General features: G+C 45.4%; 2 protein-coding genes across 2 annotated transcripts in view; one reads left to right on the plus strand and one right to left on the minus strand.

The window, feature by feature from the left end:
- The window catches only part of RELL2 (RELT like 2), a 435,084-nt gene that overhangs the window by 179,163 nt on the left and 235,889 nt on the right, over nt 1-20,032 (minus strand). The window lies entirely within an intron of this gene.
- The window catches only part of FCHSD1 (FCH and double SH3 domains 1), a 134,430-nt gene that overhangs the window by 10,283 nt on the left and 104,115 nt on the right, over nt 1-20,032 (plus strand). The window contains exons 2-3 of the mRNA XM_063446222.1: nt 508-578; nt 2,312-2,357. Coding sequence (XP_063302292.1) covers nt 508-578; nt 2,312-2,357 — 117 coding nt within the window. The remainder of the gene's footprint in view (nt 1-507; nt 579-2,311; nt 2,358-20,032) is intronic.

Consider the following 20,032-nt stretch of genomic DNA (forward strand, 5'->3'; position numbering starts at 1 on the left):
TCAAAATAATTACTATCCTGCCTTGCTGCTTCTTCTGATGTCACAGGCTAAGTAAATAATTGGAGTGTAACGGGGAAATTTGTGTGGTACCCAGCCGGCCATAATGGATGCATATAAGGATTCTTTACCAGTCCGTTTTCTTCTGTCTAGGCTTAGAACCGATTGGTGCTAAGCTGCATGGATACATACACAGGTTGTGAATGGATGGATACATACATACGCGTCTTGGCCTTAGTTGTGCCAGAACCATGACTGGCACAGATCAGGTCCTGTGCCAAAGTTTGGTGTATGCACCCAAGAAACAAATGTTTGGCTGTTCTACAAATAAAGCCTGCACTCCCCAAACCATGTGGTTTTATTCTAGTGCGCTTTTTTTATCTGCTAAACCAATAAGAAAATGTCACCCCTCATGCTCAACAATGCAATGTTTGTGCCATCAATGTGGGTATGCAAGGCATAATGTATGGCTGTGTAAAGTTTTAGATTATCACTTTTACCATTTTGAAGTTGGCTGAAAATGCTTCTACAGTAGTGAAGCCAGGTTGTAGCAAAGAGCAGCAAGCAAAGAATGCTGATAGGTAGCAACACAAATGACTTCAATATGTTAAGATGTTTTATAAACAGAATGTGACTGTGCAGCAAGAGATAGATGGAACTGATGTTTTGCCATTCTCCTAGAAAGATGCTGCATGACTGACTTGTGTCCTGATCATTTAGACCAGTGATGATTAAAGGACCACTATAGTCACCAAGACCACTTCAGCTCCATGAAGTGGTCTGGTGGAGAAGTGGAGAAACTGCTATGTTTACATCGCAGGGTTAATCCAGCCTCTAGTGGCTGTCTTCCTGACAGCCGCTAGATCGGCTTCTGCGCTTCTTTCGCATTCAGCGTGCAGAACGTCCATAGGAAAGCAATGAGAAATGCTTTCCTATGGGCGTTTTTAATGCGTGTGCGGCTCTGGGCATTCCACTCCACTCGGGAGCTGACGTCTGAAGGGGAGGAGAGGTCACCAGCTCCGAGGGAACCCGGTGCTGGATTAAAGGGAATCTCCAGTGCCAGGAAAACAATCCGTTTTCCTGGCACTGCAGGATTCCTCTCCCACCCACCCCTCAATCCCCAGTTGCTGAAGGGGTAAAAACCCCTTCAGTCACTTACCTCAGGCAGCGACCTGTCCCACGTCGCTGCCTGCTCCTCCCCCACCGCTCCACCTTCGTCCTCCGTCGGCCGGTGGGCGAGACTGATCCCGCCAACCGGCCGAGGAGACCGCGCATGCGCTTTAGCGCACCCCATAGGAAAGCATTGACAATGAATTTCAATGCTTCCCTATGGGGAATAGAGCGACGCTGGAGGTCCTCACACAGCGTGCTAGGGAGCAGGAAGTTCCATCTAGTGGCTGTCTAGTAGACAGCCACTAGGTGAGGACTTAACCCTGCAAGGTAATTATTGCAGTTTATAAACAACTGCAATAATTACACTTGCAGGGTTAAGGGTAGTGGGAGTTGGCACCCAGACCACTCCAATGGGCAGAAGTGGTCTGGGTGCCTGGAGTGTCCCTTTAAGGTAAGTAACTGAAGGGGGTTTAACCCCTTCAGCGCCAAGGGTGGGGCCCTGAGGGTGGAGGGGGGACCTAAGGGTTATATAGTGTCAGGAAAACGAGTTTGTTTTCCTGACACTATAGTGATCCTTTAATGTTAGATGGGGTTTATAAAAAAGAAAAAAAAAAATGTTTTTTTACAGTGCAAAGAAATGTAAGTGAAATCTAGCATCTGTAGAAACTGTTTTGGTGAGGTAATGGGTAAACATAATATATACTTTCTACTGTATATAGCAGTGATGGCAAACATTTTTGAGCCAGAGTGCCCAAACCACAATACAAACCAACTTTTTTTTCCCCCTGAAAGTGCCACCACTGCAATGAAACCTGAATACTGAGGTTTTAGTTTAGAAAAAAAACAACTCATACAGTTGTCAGAACTAGTGCTGTAGTGTATGCATGGGAGTTCAGTGTATACATGAGGTGCAGTGGGAACAGTGTGTGTGTGTGTATGGGAGTGCAGAGCTGGCGGAGTGAGTACTGCACGAGGGCATATTAACTAAGGAGTGTCGTGACACTATGGAAGCGTGCCCACAGAGAGGGCTTGGCGTGCCAGCTGTGCCATAGGTTCGCCATCGCTGGTATATGGTGTTCTTTGCTTTGTATATACATTTGTGTTTTTCTTTCCATCAAGTTACAGAAATGTTTACATTTCAAAACTGATCAATACATGTGACAATTATGTGATGGCTATATTTTTTTTCTCTGTGTGTCAGATCTTTTTGCAAGCAAAGAGCAGCTATTGAAAAAGAATATGGACAGGTAAGATTCAGACCTAATCACTATACCATAATATTATTGTAAATAAATAGTGACTTATGTATTGTACACCAGTATACTGTACATTGCTGTTTGTCTTCCATGACTAAAATGTAAGGATTTACTACTAATAAAGTGTGTCACTGTAATGCTTGCAAGACAGATACGCTTTGAAAATATTACTTCTATAAACCATTGCTTTAAATGAGTACTGATATCTGCTACTCTCTGCCTGTACATATAAAACATTCACTGTAGCGCCTGACCTCTGTTTTAAAGTATGCATTGAAAATTGTAGATTATACTAGCTTTAGTGTAACTATAATCTTAATTTTATTAATGACAGGAGGCGAATATTTGCTTAAGTCTCTCTTTACTAGAACTCCACAGCAGCACATTAACAGAGAGATAAACACCAAAGACAAAAACATAAGGTATCTATATAAGGCTCCTCCTAAGCCACCATTTCCTCTTTCACGCTGCGACAACGTAACGTACACAACAATGACTATAACTAAATAAAGAAAAATTCACAACATAACGATGAATGTCATCTGGAAAAACTTCGGATAATGGATGAACTTTATCTTTATCCCGCCAAACGGCCGATCCTATGAACTGAAGTCGAACCATTAAACTGAAACGAAATAAACAGAATCGAAAACACTGATTAGTGAACGAAATGTACTGATAAAACATAAATCCCACGATCCAGTACTGATAGAATAAAGACACGAAATCCATACTAATGACCGTCAATACAGTATAACATGCACTTCCCACAACATCACCCCAGACTAAACAACCTAGCCCAGATAATCAGACAAATCAACAGAAATACAATCAATGCAATCCATCCAAAACAAGGGGGGGGAAGAAATCAAATTGGGTGGGAAATATTCGCCTCCTGTCATTAATAAAATTAAGATTATAGTTACACTAAAGCTAGTATAATCTACAATTTTATAGCATGACAGGAGGCTTCATATTTGCAGTTTTAACGCTCCGACAGCAAAGCAAAAGAAGCATGTTCCGACGGTCTAAAGTAAAATAGGCGAAAAAACTCTACACGGGACCCGTCCGCCGAACGCAAAATGTCCTGAAGGGAAGCGCTCGCCAAAAAAGCTCCGGAAGCTGCGGCGCCCCTAACCAAAAGCGCTCCGAAGATCGCATCCACGCCCGCCAGAGCCAAAAGACATCTTATCCATCGCGCCAGTGCCTTCGCTACACGAAGCTTAGGCGAGTCCTAGAAGTAAGGGCATGATACAACCATCGAATCCGACTTGGTACGTCTAAGCACCTTGACGGAGACCCCCTCTGGAGAAAAACGAGAAAGCGCCGACATCGAAGGCCCGGACATCCGAAACACATCTGAACAAGACCAGACACAAGAGGGCAAATTTCGCTGAAAGCTGGCGAAGAGAAAGGTCCTGGTTATCAGGCCAATTCCGAAAGAACGCCAAAACCAAACGCACGTCCCAGAGGGAAGAATACTTGGGCGCCGGAGGGCGCACCAGTCTCATTCCACGCAGGAGCCTGCAGACTAGCGGATCCTGGCCGATGGGGAAAAACCCGAAGCGGGACAAGTGCCGTCGAGATAGCTGATCTAACCACGATAACCAAGCGATATGACCGACCCAGGTCAAAGACAAGAGACAAGAAATTCAGCACGCTAGATACAGGGCCCGTAAAGGGATCGGTATCCCGTTCCAAGCACCAGCGAAACCAGGAGCTCCATGTTGAGAGAGAACACCTCTAGTGCTCGAAACCGAGTGGTTGATGTATTGCACCGCCGAACCATTGTCCATCCGAAGGAGCACGCATCAGTCCGACAGATGCTTCGCCAGGCTCCAAATTGCCAACGAACCTGCAATCAACCCCAGGCAATTGATGCGGGATTCCGATCTATTGTCTGACCACGGGCCCCCCGTGGACCTCGTCGTGCACGAGGCACCCCAGTCCCAAAGACTCGGATCCGACTCCTACACGAGATCCAGGGTCATCCCGAATATCGCCTTGCTGTTCCAGGCGGATATATGCCTTGCTGTTCCAGGCGGATATATACACCAGCTCAATCCGGCCTGCACGTCCGAGGCCAAGGAGATCATCTGGTCCTAAGAGGGTCTCTTGCGTAGGGAGTGCGCCTTCAGCCGCTGCATGGCCCTGTAATGTAGTGGGCCCGGGTAGAACGCCTGTATCGAGGCCAAGAGGAGACCCACCACGCGAGCCAACCTCCGGAGGGGAGTTCGGTCTTGTCGAAAACACGTCTGATCTCCTTCCGAATGGTCGTTATCTTCGCCACAGGCAGGCGGAGAATGCCGTCTTGCGCAACGACTACGAAACCCAAGAATTCCACCGTCTGCGCAGGCTCCAAGGCCAATTTCTACAGAATGACCACAAACCCCCGGCATTCCAACAAGGAAAACACAGAGCGCGTCCGAAATCTGAGCCCGGCGGGGTCCTCGCAAAGATAAGCAAGTCGTCCAGATAGACGATGCAGCGTACGGCCTCTGCTCTGAATTGGGTGACCACCGGTTTCAGGAGCTTGGTGAAGCACCAAGGGGCCGAGCTGAGGCCGAAGGGGAGGCATGGGAATTGGTACGGAGAGTCTCTCCATACGAATCAGAGGGGAATGCGACAGGCCCCGTTCACCGGGATGGAGAGGTAAGCGTCTTCTAGGTCCAGTCTCGCGACCCAGTCTACTGGCCAGAGAAGGCATCGAAGAAGGTGAATGCCCTCCATCTCGAAGTGGTTGTATACCACGAAGGCGTTCATTTCTCCTAAATTGATCACTGGACGGAATTCTACAGACTTCTCCCTTACCAGGAGAAAATCGCGCTGACGAAACCCACCAAATCCGGGGCCTGTAGGACCGCGCCTTTGGCTAGCGTTGCTCGAACTTCCACCTCCAACAAGGGCTGTTGGCCTCTTGTGATGACGGGGATCCTCGGGCGTCCAACCTGTGTAGGGGAAGAGTGGAAGTCTGTGACATAACTCCGCACTGTCCCAAGGACCCATACGTCTGAAGGTAACCGTGGGCGGAAGACCCTCCCGATCGAAGACTTCGCTTTATCCCGGGAGGTAAACAGAATAACCTGTTTCTGCAGTTCCTCAACGAAAGGCTCCCTGAACAGCAGACCTTTAGCCAGGGGACCCACATCTTCGGCTCCCAAATCCGACAGCTTGTTGTCCATATGGAAGAGTGCCGTCTTCCTGGGTTCCGTGCAAAGGGCCACAGTGGCATTGCCCAGCAGGCAAATTGAACGAAGTGCCCAGTCCCTCATGGTGGCTGGGTCCAGAGCCCTACCTTCTGTGAAGGCCTCGTCTGTTAGGGCCAACATCCGGGGTAACCGCCACCCTGTCCGGCAGTACCGATCTGGGGCATTCCGCCCGCAGCTTCTTGCAGGCCTCACTTCCAAGGGGTCTACGGACCCAGTAGCGCACAAATTGTGCCAAGTGGTCGGGCAGTGACTAGTCCGAGGACCTGGGGCGTCGGATAGATTGAGGCTCTAACAGAGGTTCTCCAGTAGTGCCCAAAAGGGTATCGTCCCTCAACATTGTCGTGGGGGCCCTAGTCGGTGGCGCGTCTTCCTCTTCCCAGCGTCTACCGGGACCCTCGCCAAGGTCCGCAACCCAAACATCTTCTCCATCTGAGGGAGGCTGGTCTGCCCGCCACACATCCAGCACGGCCAAGGTGGGGGGGGGGGGGTAAGGAGGCCTCCTCCCCTGCGCCCGATAGGCGGTGGCGCCTGGCCGGCGAGGTTGTCAACCTCAAACCACATCACTTCGCCGGAGTCTTGCCCATCCGGGAGCGTGGTTCAGGGTCTTCACCCTTTCAATAGCGCGTTCGCGCACTTGCCTGCTCTCGCACCTGAGAGTCTGACTCATCCGAGTCTTCTGCCAACTGAGGGGTTCCACACACACCCCTGTCCGTATGTGGTTGAGGGAGGGCCCTAGCCAGGGCTTTTTCAACAGATGCGGTCACAGCCGCATTAAGTAAAGCCTGCAAATTCTGCTCCTGTGCAGAGGCGTCCATAAAGTCTGAGTCTATGATACTTGATACCTACGAAGCTAGAAAACAGGTATCATTAGCAGGCAAAAGGGGCAGCACCCCTAGTGTTGGCAGAGGCAAGTAATAATGCATGCAGGCTCAACAAACCGTTATCCAGGGTATGGAGCCACCAGTCCAATAGCATGCATAGTATGGCACAGACAAAGCAGGCCAATCAAGGGGCACAGACAAAGCAGGCCAATCAAGGGGCACAGACAAAGCAGGCCAATTATAAAGGCACAGACAAGGCAGGCCAGTATAAGGGTACGGGCGGTACCGACCCAGAGGTATAATGCAGGCGGAAACCTAGATCCTTTTAGACATGTAGTAGAATCTTGACTATTAGGGTGCAGGGTAGAGACGAAGCTGGGTCCTTATAGGCAAGGTTCTTCAAGATAGCGAAACACTTTAGTTTTTATATGGTTGTGCCTAATCCATTAGGCCACAAAATACGAGTGCCATGCTCAACCACCCAGATGGGGCCTGAACCCACAATCCCTGGCTTTTGACGCCAGTGCTACCTCCATCAGGCAACCGAGGCTTGATTAGAGCAGTCCTAGTTCAATAAGTGGGTAAGGACACCAGGCAGGGACACCTGCAGGAGGCACGCAGTGCCATGTGGAAGTCAGGAGAACCAGTAAACCGTAAAACCATGTCCATAGAAAAACATGCAGGGCAAGCACACATGCAAAGAATCGAAAACTAAAGTCTATTGCTTAGTTACTTGGGAAGGTGAGGGGGATTGAATCTGCGACCCTCATATATGGGGCATAATTTATGATGCAAGGGCTCACAGAGCTGCCTCACATGGACAGAAAAGAAAGCTGTCACCAAAAAATACGCACCCCCAAACAGCCCAGGAGATGGGGAAACACACCGGACCAGCTAGTCACTGTACCTTTAATAAGGCAGTGACGCGCGCATCTAACACAGTGGAGAGCCGCGCACCCACTGCCCAACCACGCGGTCGCGGGGAAGGTGACCGGGAGCGGAGGCTCCCGCGGCAAATGAGTAGATCCCTGCTCCGTCCCCACTCTGATAACAGTGTTAGCGAGTGAGCGGGGACGCGGGCAGGGTAAAGAACAAAACGGGGATTCCCGCTCGGCGGACGAAGCCGGCGGGCGGGAATCAAAGGCAACACACAAGGGACCGCAGGAGTCTTTCTCCGCGGTCCCGGCGGTCGGCACGGGGAGCGGTCGGATGACCGCTTCTCGGCGACCACCACGGCCAATAAGCCAGAGGAAACAGAACAAACAATAAAGCCAACAGGGTAAAACAAAACTCCCAAGGAGAAAACAGGCACAAAGAAATAAACACATGGCAAACTACCAGTAATCTGTATAACTAAACACATGGCAAACTGTCAGTAATCTGTATAACTAAACACATGGCAAACTGTCAGTAATCTGTATAACTAAACACATGGCAAACTGTCAGTAATCTGTATAACTAAACACATGGCAAACTGTCAGTAATCTGTATAACTAAACACATGGCAAACTGTCAGTAATCTGTATAACTAAACACATGGCAAACTGTCAGTAATCTGTATAACTAAACACATGGCAAACTGTCAGTAATCTGTATAACTAAACACATGGCAAACTGTCAGTAATCTGTATAACTAAACACATGGCAAACTGTCAGTAATCTGTATAACTAAACACATGGCAAACTGTCAGTAATCTGTATAACTAAACACATGGCAAACTGTCAGTAATCTGTATAACTAAACACATGGCAAACTGTCAGTAATCTGTATAACTAAACACATGGCAAACTGTCAGTAATCTGTATAACTAAACACATGGCAAACTGTCAGTAATCTGTATAACTAAACACATGGCAAACTGTCAGTAATCTGTATAACTAAACACATGGCAAACTGTCAGTAATCTGTATAACTAAACACATGGCAAACTGTCAGTAATCTGTATAACTAAACACATGGCAAACTGTCAGTAATCTGTATAAATAAACACATGGCAAACTGTCAGTAATCTGTATAAATAAACACATGGCAAACTGTCAGTAATCTGTATAAATAAACACATGGCAAACTGTCAGTAATCTGTATAAATAAACACATGGCAAACTGTCAGTAATCTGTATAAATAAACACATGGCAAACTGTCAGTAATCTGTATAAATAAACACATGGCAAACTGTCAGTAATCTGTATAAATAAACACATGGCAAACTGTCAGTAATCTGTATAAATAAACACATGGCAAACTGTCAGTAATCTGTATAAATAAACACATGGCAAACTGTCAGTAATCTGTATAAATAAACACATGGCAAACTGTCAGTAATCTGTATAAATAAACACATGGCAAACTGTCAGTAATCTGTATAAATAAACACATGAAAAAAAAAAAAAAAAACTATCAGTATTGTAAAGGAAACATTCACCAAAGATAATAAAAGAGCCAGAAAGGCACATAAATCTCACAACCAAGCATAGTTCATAACAATCATAAATAAATCACACTAAATCCCAAAGCCACCCACAAGAAGCAGGAGGCAGAGGTACTCTGACCTGTACTGATGCAGAGCAGCAAAGAAAGAGGAAATGGTGGCTTAGGAGGAGCCTTATATAGATACCTTATGTTTTTGTCTTTGGTGTTTATCTCTCTGTTAATGTGCTGCTGTGGAGTTCTAGTAAAGAGAGACTTAAGCAAATATGAAGCCTCCTGTCATGCTATAAAATTGGTATATTTAAAACCATATGGTGGAACTGCAACCTAATCAATCCCGTTTTGGGTTACTTTATCTTCAATAAACCTACCATGAACCTGACATTCACCTGCAGCTTTCCCTGAATCTTGACACATAGTCTGCCTTTAAATGGAAACGTCTGTTTTTTAATATATATTATTTTACATTTATTTCTTCTGTTTTAGGGTTTTATAATTAATCGTAACAAAAACAAAAAAGTGTGCAAATGTTGGCTTTCCTAAGCCCTAAAAAAAAAATGTCAGCAGCTGCCGAGTTGGCCTTTGCAGCTAATGAATATAATCTCTCTTTTTACCTTTCACTTACTTGTTGATCCTGGAGATTGCCCATACAAGCAAATTTGAACATTGTAATTTACTAAGAAAAAAAGCATGCTTTATTAGATTAACAATTGGTTCAAATGTGATTTTTAATTATTACTTTGTGTCTATTAAAATGGAGACTTGCAATAAAAAAGTTATTTTAAACCAAAATTAGTATCCGGCTTCACCAACCACTGGGTGAGGTTGATTGCAGTTATAGTTAAAATTAGCTTTTTAGCAAATATTCCATTATTTCCACAGCACATGCTTTGAATGTGTCATGGAAACTTCTTAGCCAATGTTGCTAGCACTGGCTAGGTATTATTATTGGCATTTATATAGCGCCAACTTATTATGCAGCGATTTACAATGTTTTAAAGGGGGACATTTTACAATAAATGCGGCATTTACAAAATGCTACAGAAACAATAGATTGAGGACCCTGCTCAGACGAACATGCAATTGAAAGTAATTAAGTGGCTGACATAATTCTATTCAGACAATGGCAGGCTGGCATTAAAGTCAGCATGTCTGTGTCACTGAGAACAGATCGGAGGTTGGTGTTACACCTATGCAGCTCAGAAGATGCAGCACTGGTGAGATCAGTATATCTTGATGTTTTACATTGAATAAATTGTATATATTTGTGATATGTGATGTTATCATTGTATTTGGGGGCAATTTAAGGTAAGTTATTTTTTCCTTAACAGGTACACTTTAATTCTTACTGAAGTCAGACACACTCATACTGATAGTGATAGTATTCCAGCATGAATAAATTATTGCACTCTGTTTAATGGAATATAAATTCTCAGTGGCTTGTTTTTTTATTTTTTTCCCCCCTGATCAAGGAAACATTTGTGTTTTTTATTTATCAGTGCTTTAGATAGTTAAATTGCCTGAGAGTGTTTGTGTCTAAAAAATGAACAAGTGTACTGTATATAACTGAAGACCTTCCCAGTACACTTAACATATCCAAACGTTAATGTATGTTTTTTTTTTTTATCTATAGTTTGTTTTGTTCAGAACAGTTAATTGATAATGTTATGGTTACATTATATACATCTATTTAAAAGTATATACTTTCTCTATGGTTACATTTTCCTTTGCCTATTAACTTTCAAACTAATTATTTTTACTGACATAACAAATGCCAAGGCCACATTGAGACAATAATATGTATCAACATATTGTATACATGCAGCCGCTGCAACTGCCATTGTTGTTGGTTATATCTGCATGATGATGGCTCGGAGATACAAGCTGTGGTTTAAAGTCAAATTGCATCTATCCATTTGTTACCACAACGTATGGGTGGAATGTTATTGCCATTTGAAGTACAACCATGCCATATTTCCAGTTTAAATCAGAAACTGACAGATACACTTGAAAACACCAGAGGAATGACGCTTGATATTACAATGATGCCTTTTCATCTATTGCGACATATATATTTCAGTAAGAGGCACAAAATCTGGAAGGCTTCTTGTTTATGAAAGCTGTGACAAGCAAAAAAAAAAAAAATACATCTGGCAAGTGGCACCTCTGTGAAATAACAAACCATCATCAGAGGCTGGGATAGAACAAAGATCCCATGCAGTGAATCACACACAGGGAGTCTGTTTACTGATTACTCTGAGTACAGACAAGGAACAGTGGGGCTTATAGTGGAGACAAGATGCAGAGAAATTGGATGTCTTCTTATCACGCAGATCGGAATTTTTCTTTTTCTTATTTTTTTCCCCCTTTTCTCCAATGTTGTACTGACTTTTGCATATCTTCCTGTGGGAGGAAGGACAAAATAATTCAAGGGTTTAGTGAAGTATGTGGATCATTATCTTTAGAAAATGGTTTAGAGAACTTCATTATTAATTTTTTTTTTTTTTTTGGACAATCTTTATTTTCATTTTATCATTTTGTCACAGGGTAGCATGAATGAAATAATACAACAGTTGTAACTTTGTAATTCAGAAAATCTTAACAATATGCTTGACCTTATCTTTTACCACTATTGTCTAATCAAGCTTCTCCAACAGTATTTCAAGAGTATCAAGTATATGCCATAGATCGTGTAACGTATGACCGGGTTACGCGGTGGATGTCTTCTCTTGCCTGCCTTGTGCACATTGAAGCACTTATGGCGTGCGTTCTGGGATTAGGGGTGACCTAGTGTCCGTTCTAATAGTTCTAGGGGGTCATGACCCTGTTTCGAGTGGGTCGCTATAATTCCAGGTCCTCTAGTGGTTGTCTCTCCGTTAGCGTTTGGGTTCCAGGGCTCAGTGTCAAAAGTTGTCGCGTTCGGGTTGTCGTGTCCGTAGCCCCCTTTCCACCCCCCACCCCCGGTGCATCTGTCGGCCGAGTGTCAATCTGGGGAGCAGCAAGACCCATTGTGCCTCCTGTTTCCCTATCAGGATGTAAGCCATCGGTGGTGCCCTCATATGCCTGGTACTCTTCATTTAGCTAGCCCAGCACCCGATTCGGGTCTATCCGTGTTCCTGTTGTCCCTGCGTCCGCGCAGGTGCAGTTGCCAGGAATCGAGACCTGTTTTCGACGGTGTGAGGTTACTGGCTAGGAGTTTGATGTACTGGTTGTGCACCAGTAATAGGGCAAGGGTGGAGGGCGGCCAAGTAGGTAGTGGTTGAACAGGACACCTCCTGTTCAACCCCTACCTACGATGGGCGTGTGGAGGGGAGGGTGTTTCCCCCCCCCAGGAGCCCACCCGGGCACAGGAGCGCGCCCCCATGTGCCCCCCGCCGGTGTCCGCTTCCTTCCTCTTCATACGTCCCAGTCACCCCCTTCGGGGCCTTGGTAGAGCCGGTCGTCCTGGTTTCTGTCTGTCAAGTGCACTGGGTAGTGGTACTAGTTCCCTCTTCAGGAGATGAAGTCGATCCACGGTGTCCACGTCTGCAGGTATCGTTCAGTGGTTCCCTTCAGGGATGCTGTGAGTGTCTCCATCCCGTGGATCTCTTCCACCTTGTCCATCCACTGTTGGAGGTTAGGGGCCTGTGTGGTGCGCCATCTGGCTGGGATGAGCAGTTTGGCTGCGTTTAGTAGGTGTTTCGTGAGGGATTTTTTTTTATATCTCGATATGGGCATCTCTGTATGGTGGAGGAGCATCTGAAGTGGCTGTAGCTGGAGGTCGGTATCCAGGATTTCCTTGATCTGTGTGTGGACCTGGGTCCATTACGGAGTTAGTTTTCTACAGGACCACCAAATGTGTAGGTCCCTCCCTACTACCTCCTCGCTTCTCCAGCATAGATCGGAGGCGTCGGGGTTCATCCGGTGTAGCCGTTCAAGGGTTCTATACCCTCCAGTCACCAATTTGTAATTGAGCTCCTGGTGTTTTGAGCTCATAGAGCTTTAGTATGTGGAATTTCGTCCACTGTTGTTCTGTAAGCGTGACTCCTGTGGCTTCCTCCCAGCGTGCCATGTGTCTTGCGGGTTCAAGGCGGGCTGTCGTTTGGAGCCGAGCGCCTAATGTGGAGACACCCCTGCTTAGGTGCGTGCGGGCCCTGCAGAGTTCCTCCAACTCCGTCAGACTCCTGTGAAACAGGCATCTTCCGCTATGTGAGGTGTAGTATGCTTTTATTTCGAAGTAGCGGAATCTCTCTAGACCTGTCGGGGCTCTATCTGGTAGGAGGTCTGGGAGTTGTTTGCCGTACACCATTGTTGCATGTGCGTGAAATCTGTTGCTCCAAGCGTCTTGATATCCTGTGGCTTGAGGCCCCCTGCTACATTGGGTTTGTGGGATTGTGGGCCCTGGTGTCGTGGTTAGCGAGAGTTTGGTTTTTATGGGGTACCAGGCCTGCAGTGTCTGCAGTGTCGCCCATACGAAAGGATGGGTCGCGTCTGCTCGCTCCTCGTGTGCCCATCCAACCAGCCGCCAGGAGTGTCTCCTCCGATTGCACCAGCTAAATGCGTATCCATATTTTGTCTGTCTTCAGTGCATGCCAGTCCACTATGCGGTTTAAGTGTGTTGCCCTGTAGGAGGTTAATATTGAGGGGAGTCCCACTCCTCCTTGCGCTTTTGTCTTTAGTCTGGAAGGCTTAGATTGCCATATGAAACAGGAGATGGCTGTGTCAATGGTGCGGAAGAACGTCGGAATTCGTATCGGGAGTGTCTGGAAGAGGTACAGCAGGCGCGGTAGTAGGTTAATTTTAATAGCGTTCATTCTGCCAAACCACGACACACATAGGCTAGCCCAACGTGTTGGGTCTTGTTTCAGCGTGAGTAGCATTGGGGCAAAGTTGTGCTGGGACAAGTCCTTAGAGAGCCATATGCCCAAGTATTTAAGTTACGTCCTGCACCATGCGAACTTGAACTGAGTTTGTAGGTGGGTGATTTCAGGTTCCATCAGTGAGATGGGCATGGCTTCTGACTTATCTGCATTCAATTTCATGTTAGATATGAGCCCGTACTCCGTGAAGGCTTGCAGCAGATTCGGAATGGAGACCAAGGGTTCGCTGATGAAGAACAGCATATCATCAGCGTATGCTGCCCCCTTGTGCGTCGTGCCCTTCAGGTTATACCCCCCTATTTCCCCATCCTGTCTGACCGCCCCCAGGAATGGTTCCAGCGAGAGGGCAAACAGGAGGGGGGAGAGCGGGGCAGCCCTGTCTCGTCCCATTTCCTATTACAACTGCAGCGGAGAGAGCGCCGTTGACCCGTACCCTTGCGATTAGGGTCGTGTAGAGGGAGAGAATCCAGGTCATCAGGTGCGGTCCGAAACCCATAGCCTGTAGCGTGGCCTTCATATACCTCCAGTCCACCCGATCAAAAGCCTTCTCTGTGTCGGTGGAGAGATATACGAGCTTCTGTGTGGAGCTCCCAGCCGTGTAAATTATGTTTAATGCACGTATGGGGTTGTCCCTAGCTTCTCGGCCAGGGATGAAGCCAACCTGGTCGGGGTCCACCAGTTCCGGGAGCGCGTTACTGATGCGGGTGGCCAGTATCTTCGTGAAGAGCTCTAGATCCGCATGGCTGGGTCTTTGCCTTCCTTTGGGATGACGGCTATCGTCGCTGCTAGGGAATCCCGTGGGAGCATCCCTCCTTCCAGTAAGGAGTTAATGCCAGTAAGGAATCTTGGCAGCAGCACATCCCAAACTCCTTGAGATATTTGACCGGCAATCCGTCTGGGCCTGGGGCTTTGTTAAGCTTTAATCCTTTCAGCGCCGCCTTTAGCTCCTCCAGCGAAATGGGCGTTTCCAGTTCCTCTGCTGCCTCCTGGTTAAGCGTCTTAGTGACATGCTCCCGCAAGTACTCCGACATCCGCAATTCCCTACGGTGTATCGATTATGGGGTAGTCACGATGGGTAGGTTGTATAAGGTCTCATAGAAATCCCGGAAGGATTCCACTATTTTATCCGGCATCTGGGTTGTTGTCTGTTCTTTAGTTCTGATTTTGGTGATGTGACACATGTGCCTCCTCCTTTGGAGCATTCTGGCTAGTAGGCAGCCGCATTTATCAGAGTATTCATAAAAGAAGTGGTGGGACCGGCGGATAGTATATTGCAGTTTCCGCTGTAAGATGTCATGTAATGTCTTCCTGGCGTCCAGTAGGGCCTTGTAGTCCTCTTCGGACTGCGTGGCCTTATGCGCCTCCTCCAGTTCTGAGATCTGTTTGTAGAGCTCCTCTGTGCGCCTCCGCTGCTCTTTCTTCCTTTGGGTGCATATTTTGATTAGCATTCCCCGGATTACGCACTTATGTGCCTCCCAGAGGGTGAGGGCTGGCATGTCAGGGGATTCACTTTCGTCGAAGAATGTTGTTAGCATCGTTCGGAGTTCCGTGACGGTGGTAGCGTCCATCAGTATGCATTCTTTCATACTCCATTGTCGGGTTCTGGGCCGGAACAAGGGGGACTTGATGCATGTCAATACAGGGCAGTGATCGGACCAGCCCAGTGGGCGAATCTCAGACGAGACGACCAGATGGAGGAGCTCCTGTGCCATGAAGATATAATCCAGCCTGCTATACCTTTTGTGTACCGGAGAGTAGTAGGTGTAATCTCTATCACCCTCCAACAGTCCACTAGGCCTGCCCTGCGTAGTGTCTCTCTGATGTCTCTCAGTCCGTGTGGCGGATAAGAGCTGACTCCTCTGGCTGGGCTCGAGCGCCGGGCTCGAGCGCCACGTTCAGATCACCCGCGGCCACCAATAGGCCGTCGCGAAATCTGTCGAGTTTGTTCAGCGTGTTCTTGATGAATCTATGTTGTCTGGTATAAGGAGCATAGATACTCGCGAAGGTGTACATGTTTTCGGCGATAGTGCCTTTAATAAAAAGGAAACGTCCCATGGGGTCCGCCTGTGCCTGCGTGCATTTGAACTGCACATTGCTTGCCAACGATATTGCGACTCCAGCTTTTTTGGCTGTTTAGTGGTTCGCGAAGAAGCCCTGGGCATATCTGGTGTCTGTCAAGTTCGGGTCCAGGTCCCCTCAGAAGTGGGTTTCCTATAGGAACGCGATTGATACCCATTCTGTCCACAGGGTGCGTAGCAAATGTGACCTCCGCTCGGGAGTGTTCAGACCTCGGACGTTGTTGGACCACAGCTAGGGGTGGGCGGGGGGGGGGCGGGATGGGGGAGGGAAAGAATGGTGTCAGGTCAACACTGGGGGGAAGGCCTGCGTTTGGCCATGAGTATAGACCCGTTAACGGGTTTACATAGACTTGACACCTGTGGTGGGGGCGTCGTGCAGGGTCCCTTCCAGGGGTTGTTCTGCACTCCCTCCACCAGTTCGGGGAGGATGTCCGTCTGTGGGTGCCCGACCTAGACTGCACCTGCGCAGGAGCTGCTGTGTTTATCGTTTACCCTGCTGTCGGGTAATAAGCAGGTTCAAGGTGAGTTCTCAGAGAGAGTGGATCTAAAGTTTTCGTGTATTTAGTGTGGTGCTTTGTCCGATCCCCCTGGCCGAAAAGTAGTTATGGCTAAGGAGGGAAAAAGTGTCCGGAAGCTGTACATTGGTACAGGGTGTCAGTATCGACTTGTGGTCCGTCGTCAGTGGGGAGAGCTGGGAGTCATTAGGATGGGGTCTACAGTCTCCCTTGGGTCCTGGTCCTTCGGCTCTCTTTATCTTTGGTAGGGTGGGCATGGGTCCCTATTCCCAGTCGTGGGGGTGCAATGAAGGGGTCGGGGCCCAGGCCTCCGGTGTAGGGTGACCCTTGGGTTGTGGTGGCTACCTACTGTTTAGTGCGCTAGCTCAGGGTGGGTCACTCACGTCAGTGTCTGCTATCTCATTATTCATTTTTCACTTGAAAAGTAGTTCGCTATAATTTAATGTGTAATCCAATTTCATCTTGGGCTTTATTTTGGACTAGCTGGAATTCAGACTTGACCCATGCATTTATAATGCATAATGCAGGTTTTCATGCATCTCTGCCAATTTGGATGGTCAGGTGGTTTGAGAAATGCAATTGAAGTTCCTTGGTGAATGAGTAGCCCCAGGTGTTTTTATTTTTTTAAACACATTTTTGGCAGTATTAAACTGAATTATAAGAATCCATCTACAGTAATAATTTTAATGATACTGGCTGCAATCTACAACAGGGCTTACAGCAATTATGGGACACCTTGCGAAATCATGTAATGGGGGCCCTCTGAGACACACACACTCCCACACATTCTCACACATTCTCACACATTCAAACTCAGACACATACACATTCATAGTGTATGCATGTGTATATCTTTCTCAGATACACACTTACATATATATGTATTCCCACAAAACACAGATACACATACGCAAATACACACTGCCAAACAAAAATATTTGCACACAGATATACACTGCTAGGCACACGGACACACACAGACAAAGACTCACTGATCTACACAAATATTTTAGCCATGCTCTTATTGCCATACATTTGTGTGCAAGAAGGTGGCTTCCCTAGGGTTGTTGCAAATAGCTTGTTGGCTTTGTACGGCGACACCTTTCCAAGACGTGCAAGACTTTACATAAATAGTTTTATGGATTGGTAGAATTTTACTTTCCATTCTTTTATTCTGCTTCTCCTGTGTGTTTTTATTATTTTATTTTTTTAAGATTTCGTCTTACTGCAGTGATATTGTCAATGGAAAAGAAAGAAAATGGGGAAAATCTCCTGAGTAGAGATCCCCCATTGGGGTAAAAAATGGTAAATAGGCTGTGACAAAAAATACAACAGACCACAATTAATGAGGAAGAGATACTATAGTAGATACCATATAGTGATGGTAGGATGGCTATATATCTAATAGGTAAACCAACATGCTATATTTATTTGCCTAAACTGTATTACCCAGAAACATTCATATCCATCAATAAATGGCAGAATAGTACTAACGACAGACTATATACCAATTAAATATATAGCCATCGTACCGTGACTATATGGTATCTACTATAGTATCTCTTCCTCATTAATTGTTATATGTATTTTTTGTCACAGCCCATTTACCATATTTTACCCCAATGGGGATCTCTCCTCAGGAGACTTTCCCCATTTTCTTTCTTTTCTAATTTTATTAGGATTCATGCCCAGAGTGGGTAGGTACCACTCACACTGACCACCCCTGACTGGGATATCTCCCATACAGGGGTTATTAGATATTTCTCCGTTGACTTTGTCAATGGCCTGATGATGATAAAATTCTACACACGCACAAATAAATAAATTGCATCAAAATAAATGTTGATGCATATTTTGTATGATTCTATGTAGTGGTCACGAATATTCACTACAGAGAAAAAAAAAAAACTAAATTGCAAAATGTATCCTCTGCAGAGTGTTTTAATTGCCTTACCTCATTACCTTACTAGGACATACTTGAAAATGAGAGAAATCTAAATGTATCCATCCTGGTAAAATATTTTATAAATAAATAAATTGTCTACCCCCTTGCAGCAAATACAAAAAAATCGCAGTCAAGCACAACCACAAGCAAACCAGAGAAATCATCCTTAGTTACCACTCATCGTGTGTGTTACTGGCTAGCACTGCCAGGTGCCACTATGATTGATTGGCGATAAATAATTTACAGACTCAAACAATAGTAGTTTTACAACAAAAAAAAAGAAAATGAGACTTCAGTTCTTGTTAAATATCTATGCAGGCAGAATATTTTCTTTTCATGCAAGGCTGATTGCATTTACTATGTTATTTTATAAAGTGAGAATTGTCCGATATTCAAAGTATATTTTAAATTTGAGGCCAAAATAACGGATTTAGAAAAATCCTCTAAATTTTGCTATTCTTCCAATTTGGCTACTTCAACTACTAAACTTTGAAATTCCATTTGAATACTCTCTTTAACCCCTTAAGGACCAAACTTCTGTAATAAAAGGGAATCATGACATGTCACACATGTCATGTGTCCTTAAGGGGTTAATTAGCAATTTAACACTGTGTATGTGATTTATTCACTAAACTGTTACTAGAAATGAATTGAAAACCAAATTGCAAAATTTTAACTAAAATGAAACATTCATTCTGTTATAGACACAGTTTTGCTATTTTAGCGTTACATTTTCAATTTGGTTTTCTATTCACCCTGATTCACTGTTTCATGGATAAACACTTGAGTAAGTCACAGTGGTGATGCCACTTTAAGTGAAAATGATTCATGCTGAATCACTGCCCTCTGTAAATTTAGATAAAAGTGGCGGAGCTGCCAAGGATTGTTAATGCAACTTGCCAGTTTAAAAATAAAAAAGGTTACGAATATAATGGAACAGATGTATATGTTATTCTAAATCGAATAAAATACAAATAAAAAAAAAAAAAAATAAAAAAGGTTAATTTCTCGCAATTCTCCATAACAATCCATAACCATCCATGTTTTAGATACGATAATACAAGCTTTGTAGCCAAAGAATTGCAATAATGCAAACTAAATTGCATTCAACAGTCATGTAAAAATAATGAAATGGCACGTGCTTCAAGAATAGACCATGCTGCATTTCACCTCCAAAATTAGCCTTTCTCAGGCTTGATAAAGGCTCTTTTGGAGCTGCAACGTTGCCTGCACTGTACAGTTATCACAATTTCCATCCATATTTCTACAGTAGATGAGATTATTTGTTCCAAATTTGAATTGTTTTCCTTTGTAAATTAACATCTGCAGTGGATGCCATGTGCTGCAATTTTTTGACCTGGTACCCTTCCAATGTAATTCGTCAAACAATTTTGAGAGCAGGAAGTTAATTCATGGAGCTGTCATTGGCTCTCTTTAGCTAAACCATGCAATGCATAGCCAGCTTAATGACTGAGAATGTCATCTGATCATGTTCAGCCAGTAAGACAAGTTCTGCAATGCTGGGTTTAGATTAAGGGGGACACTAGTCACCAAAACACCTTTAGCTTAAAGGACCACTCTAGGCACCCAGACGACTTCAGCTTAATGAAGTGGTCTGGGTGCCAGGTACCTCTAGGATTAACCCTTTTTTTTATAAACATAGCAGTTTCAGAGAAACTGCTATGTTTATAATGAGGGTTAATCCAGCCTCCAAATCCTCTAGTGGCTGTCTCACTGACAGCCGCTAGAGGCGCTTGCGTGATTCTCACTGTGAAAATCACAGTGAGAGCACGCAAGCGTCCATAGGAAA

Source organism: Pelobates fuscus, chromosome 3 (assembly GCF_036172605.1).
Source record: "Pelobates fuscus isolate aPelFus1 chromosome 3, aPelFus1.pri, whole genome shotgun sequence".
Taxonomy (NCBI): Eukaryota; Metazoa; Chordata; class Amphibia; order Anura; family Pelobatidae; genus Pelobates; species Pelobates fuscus.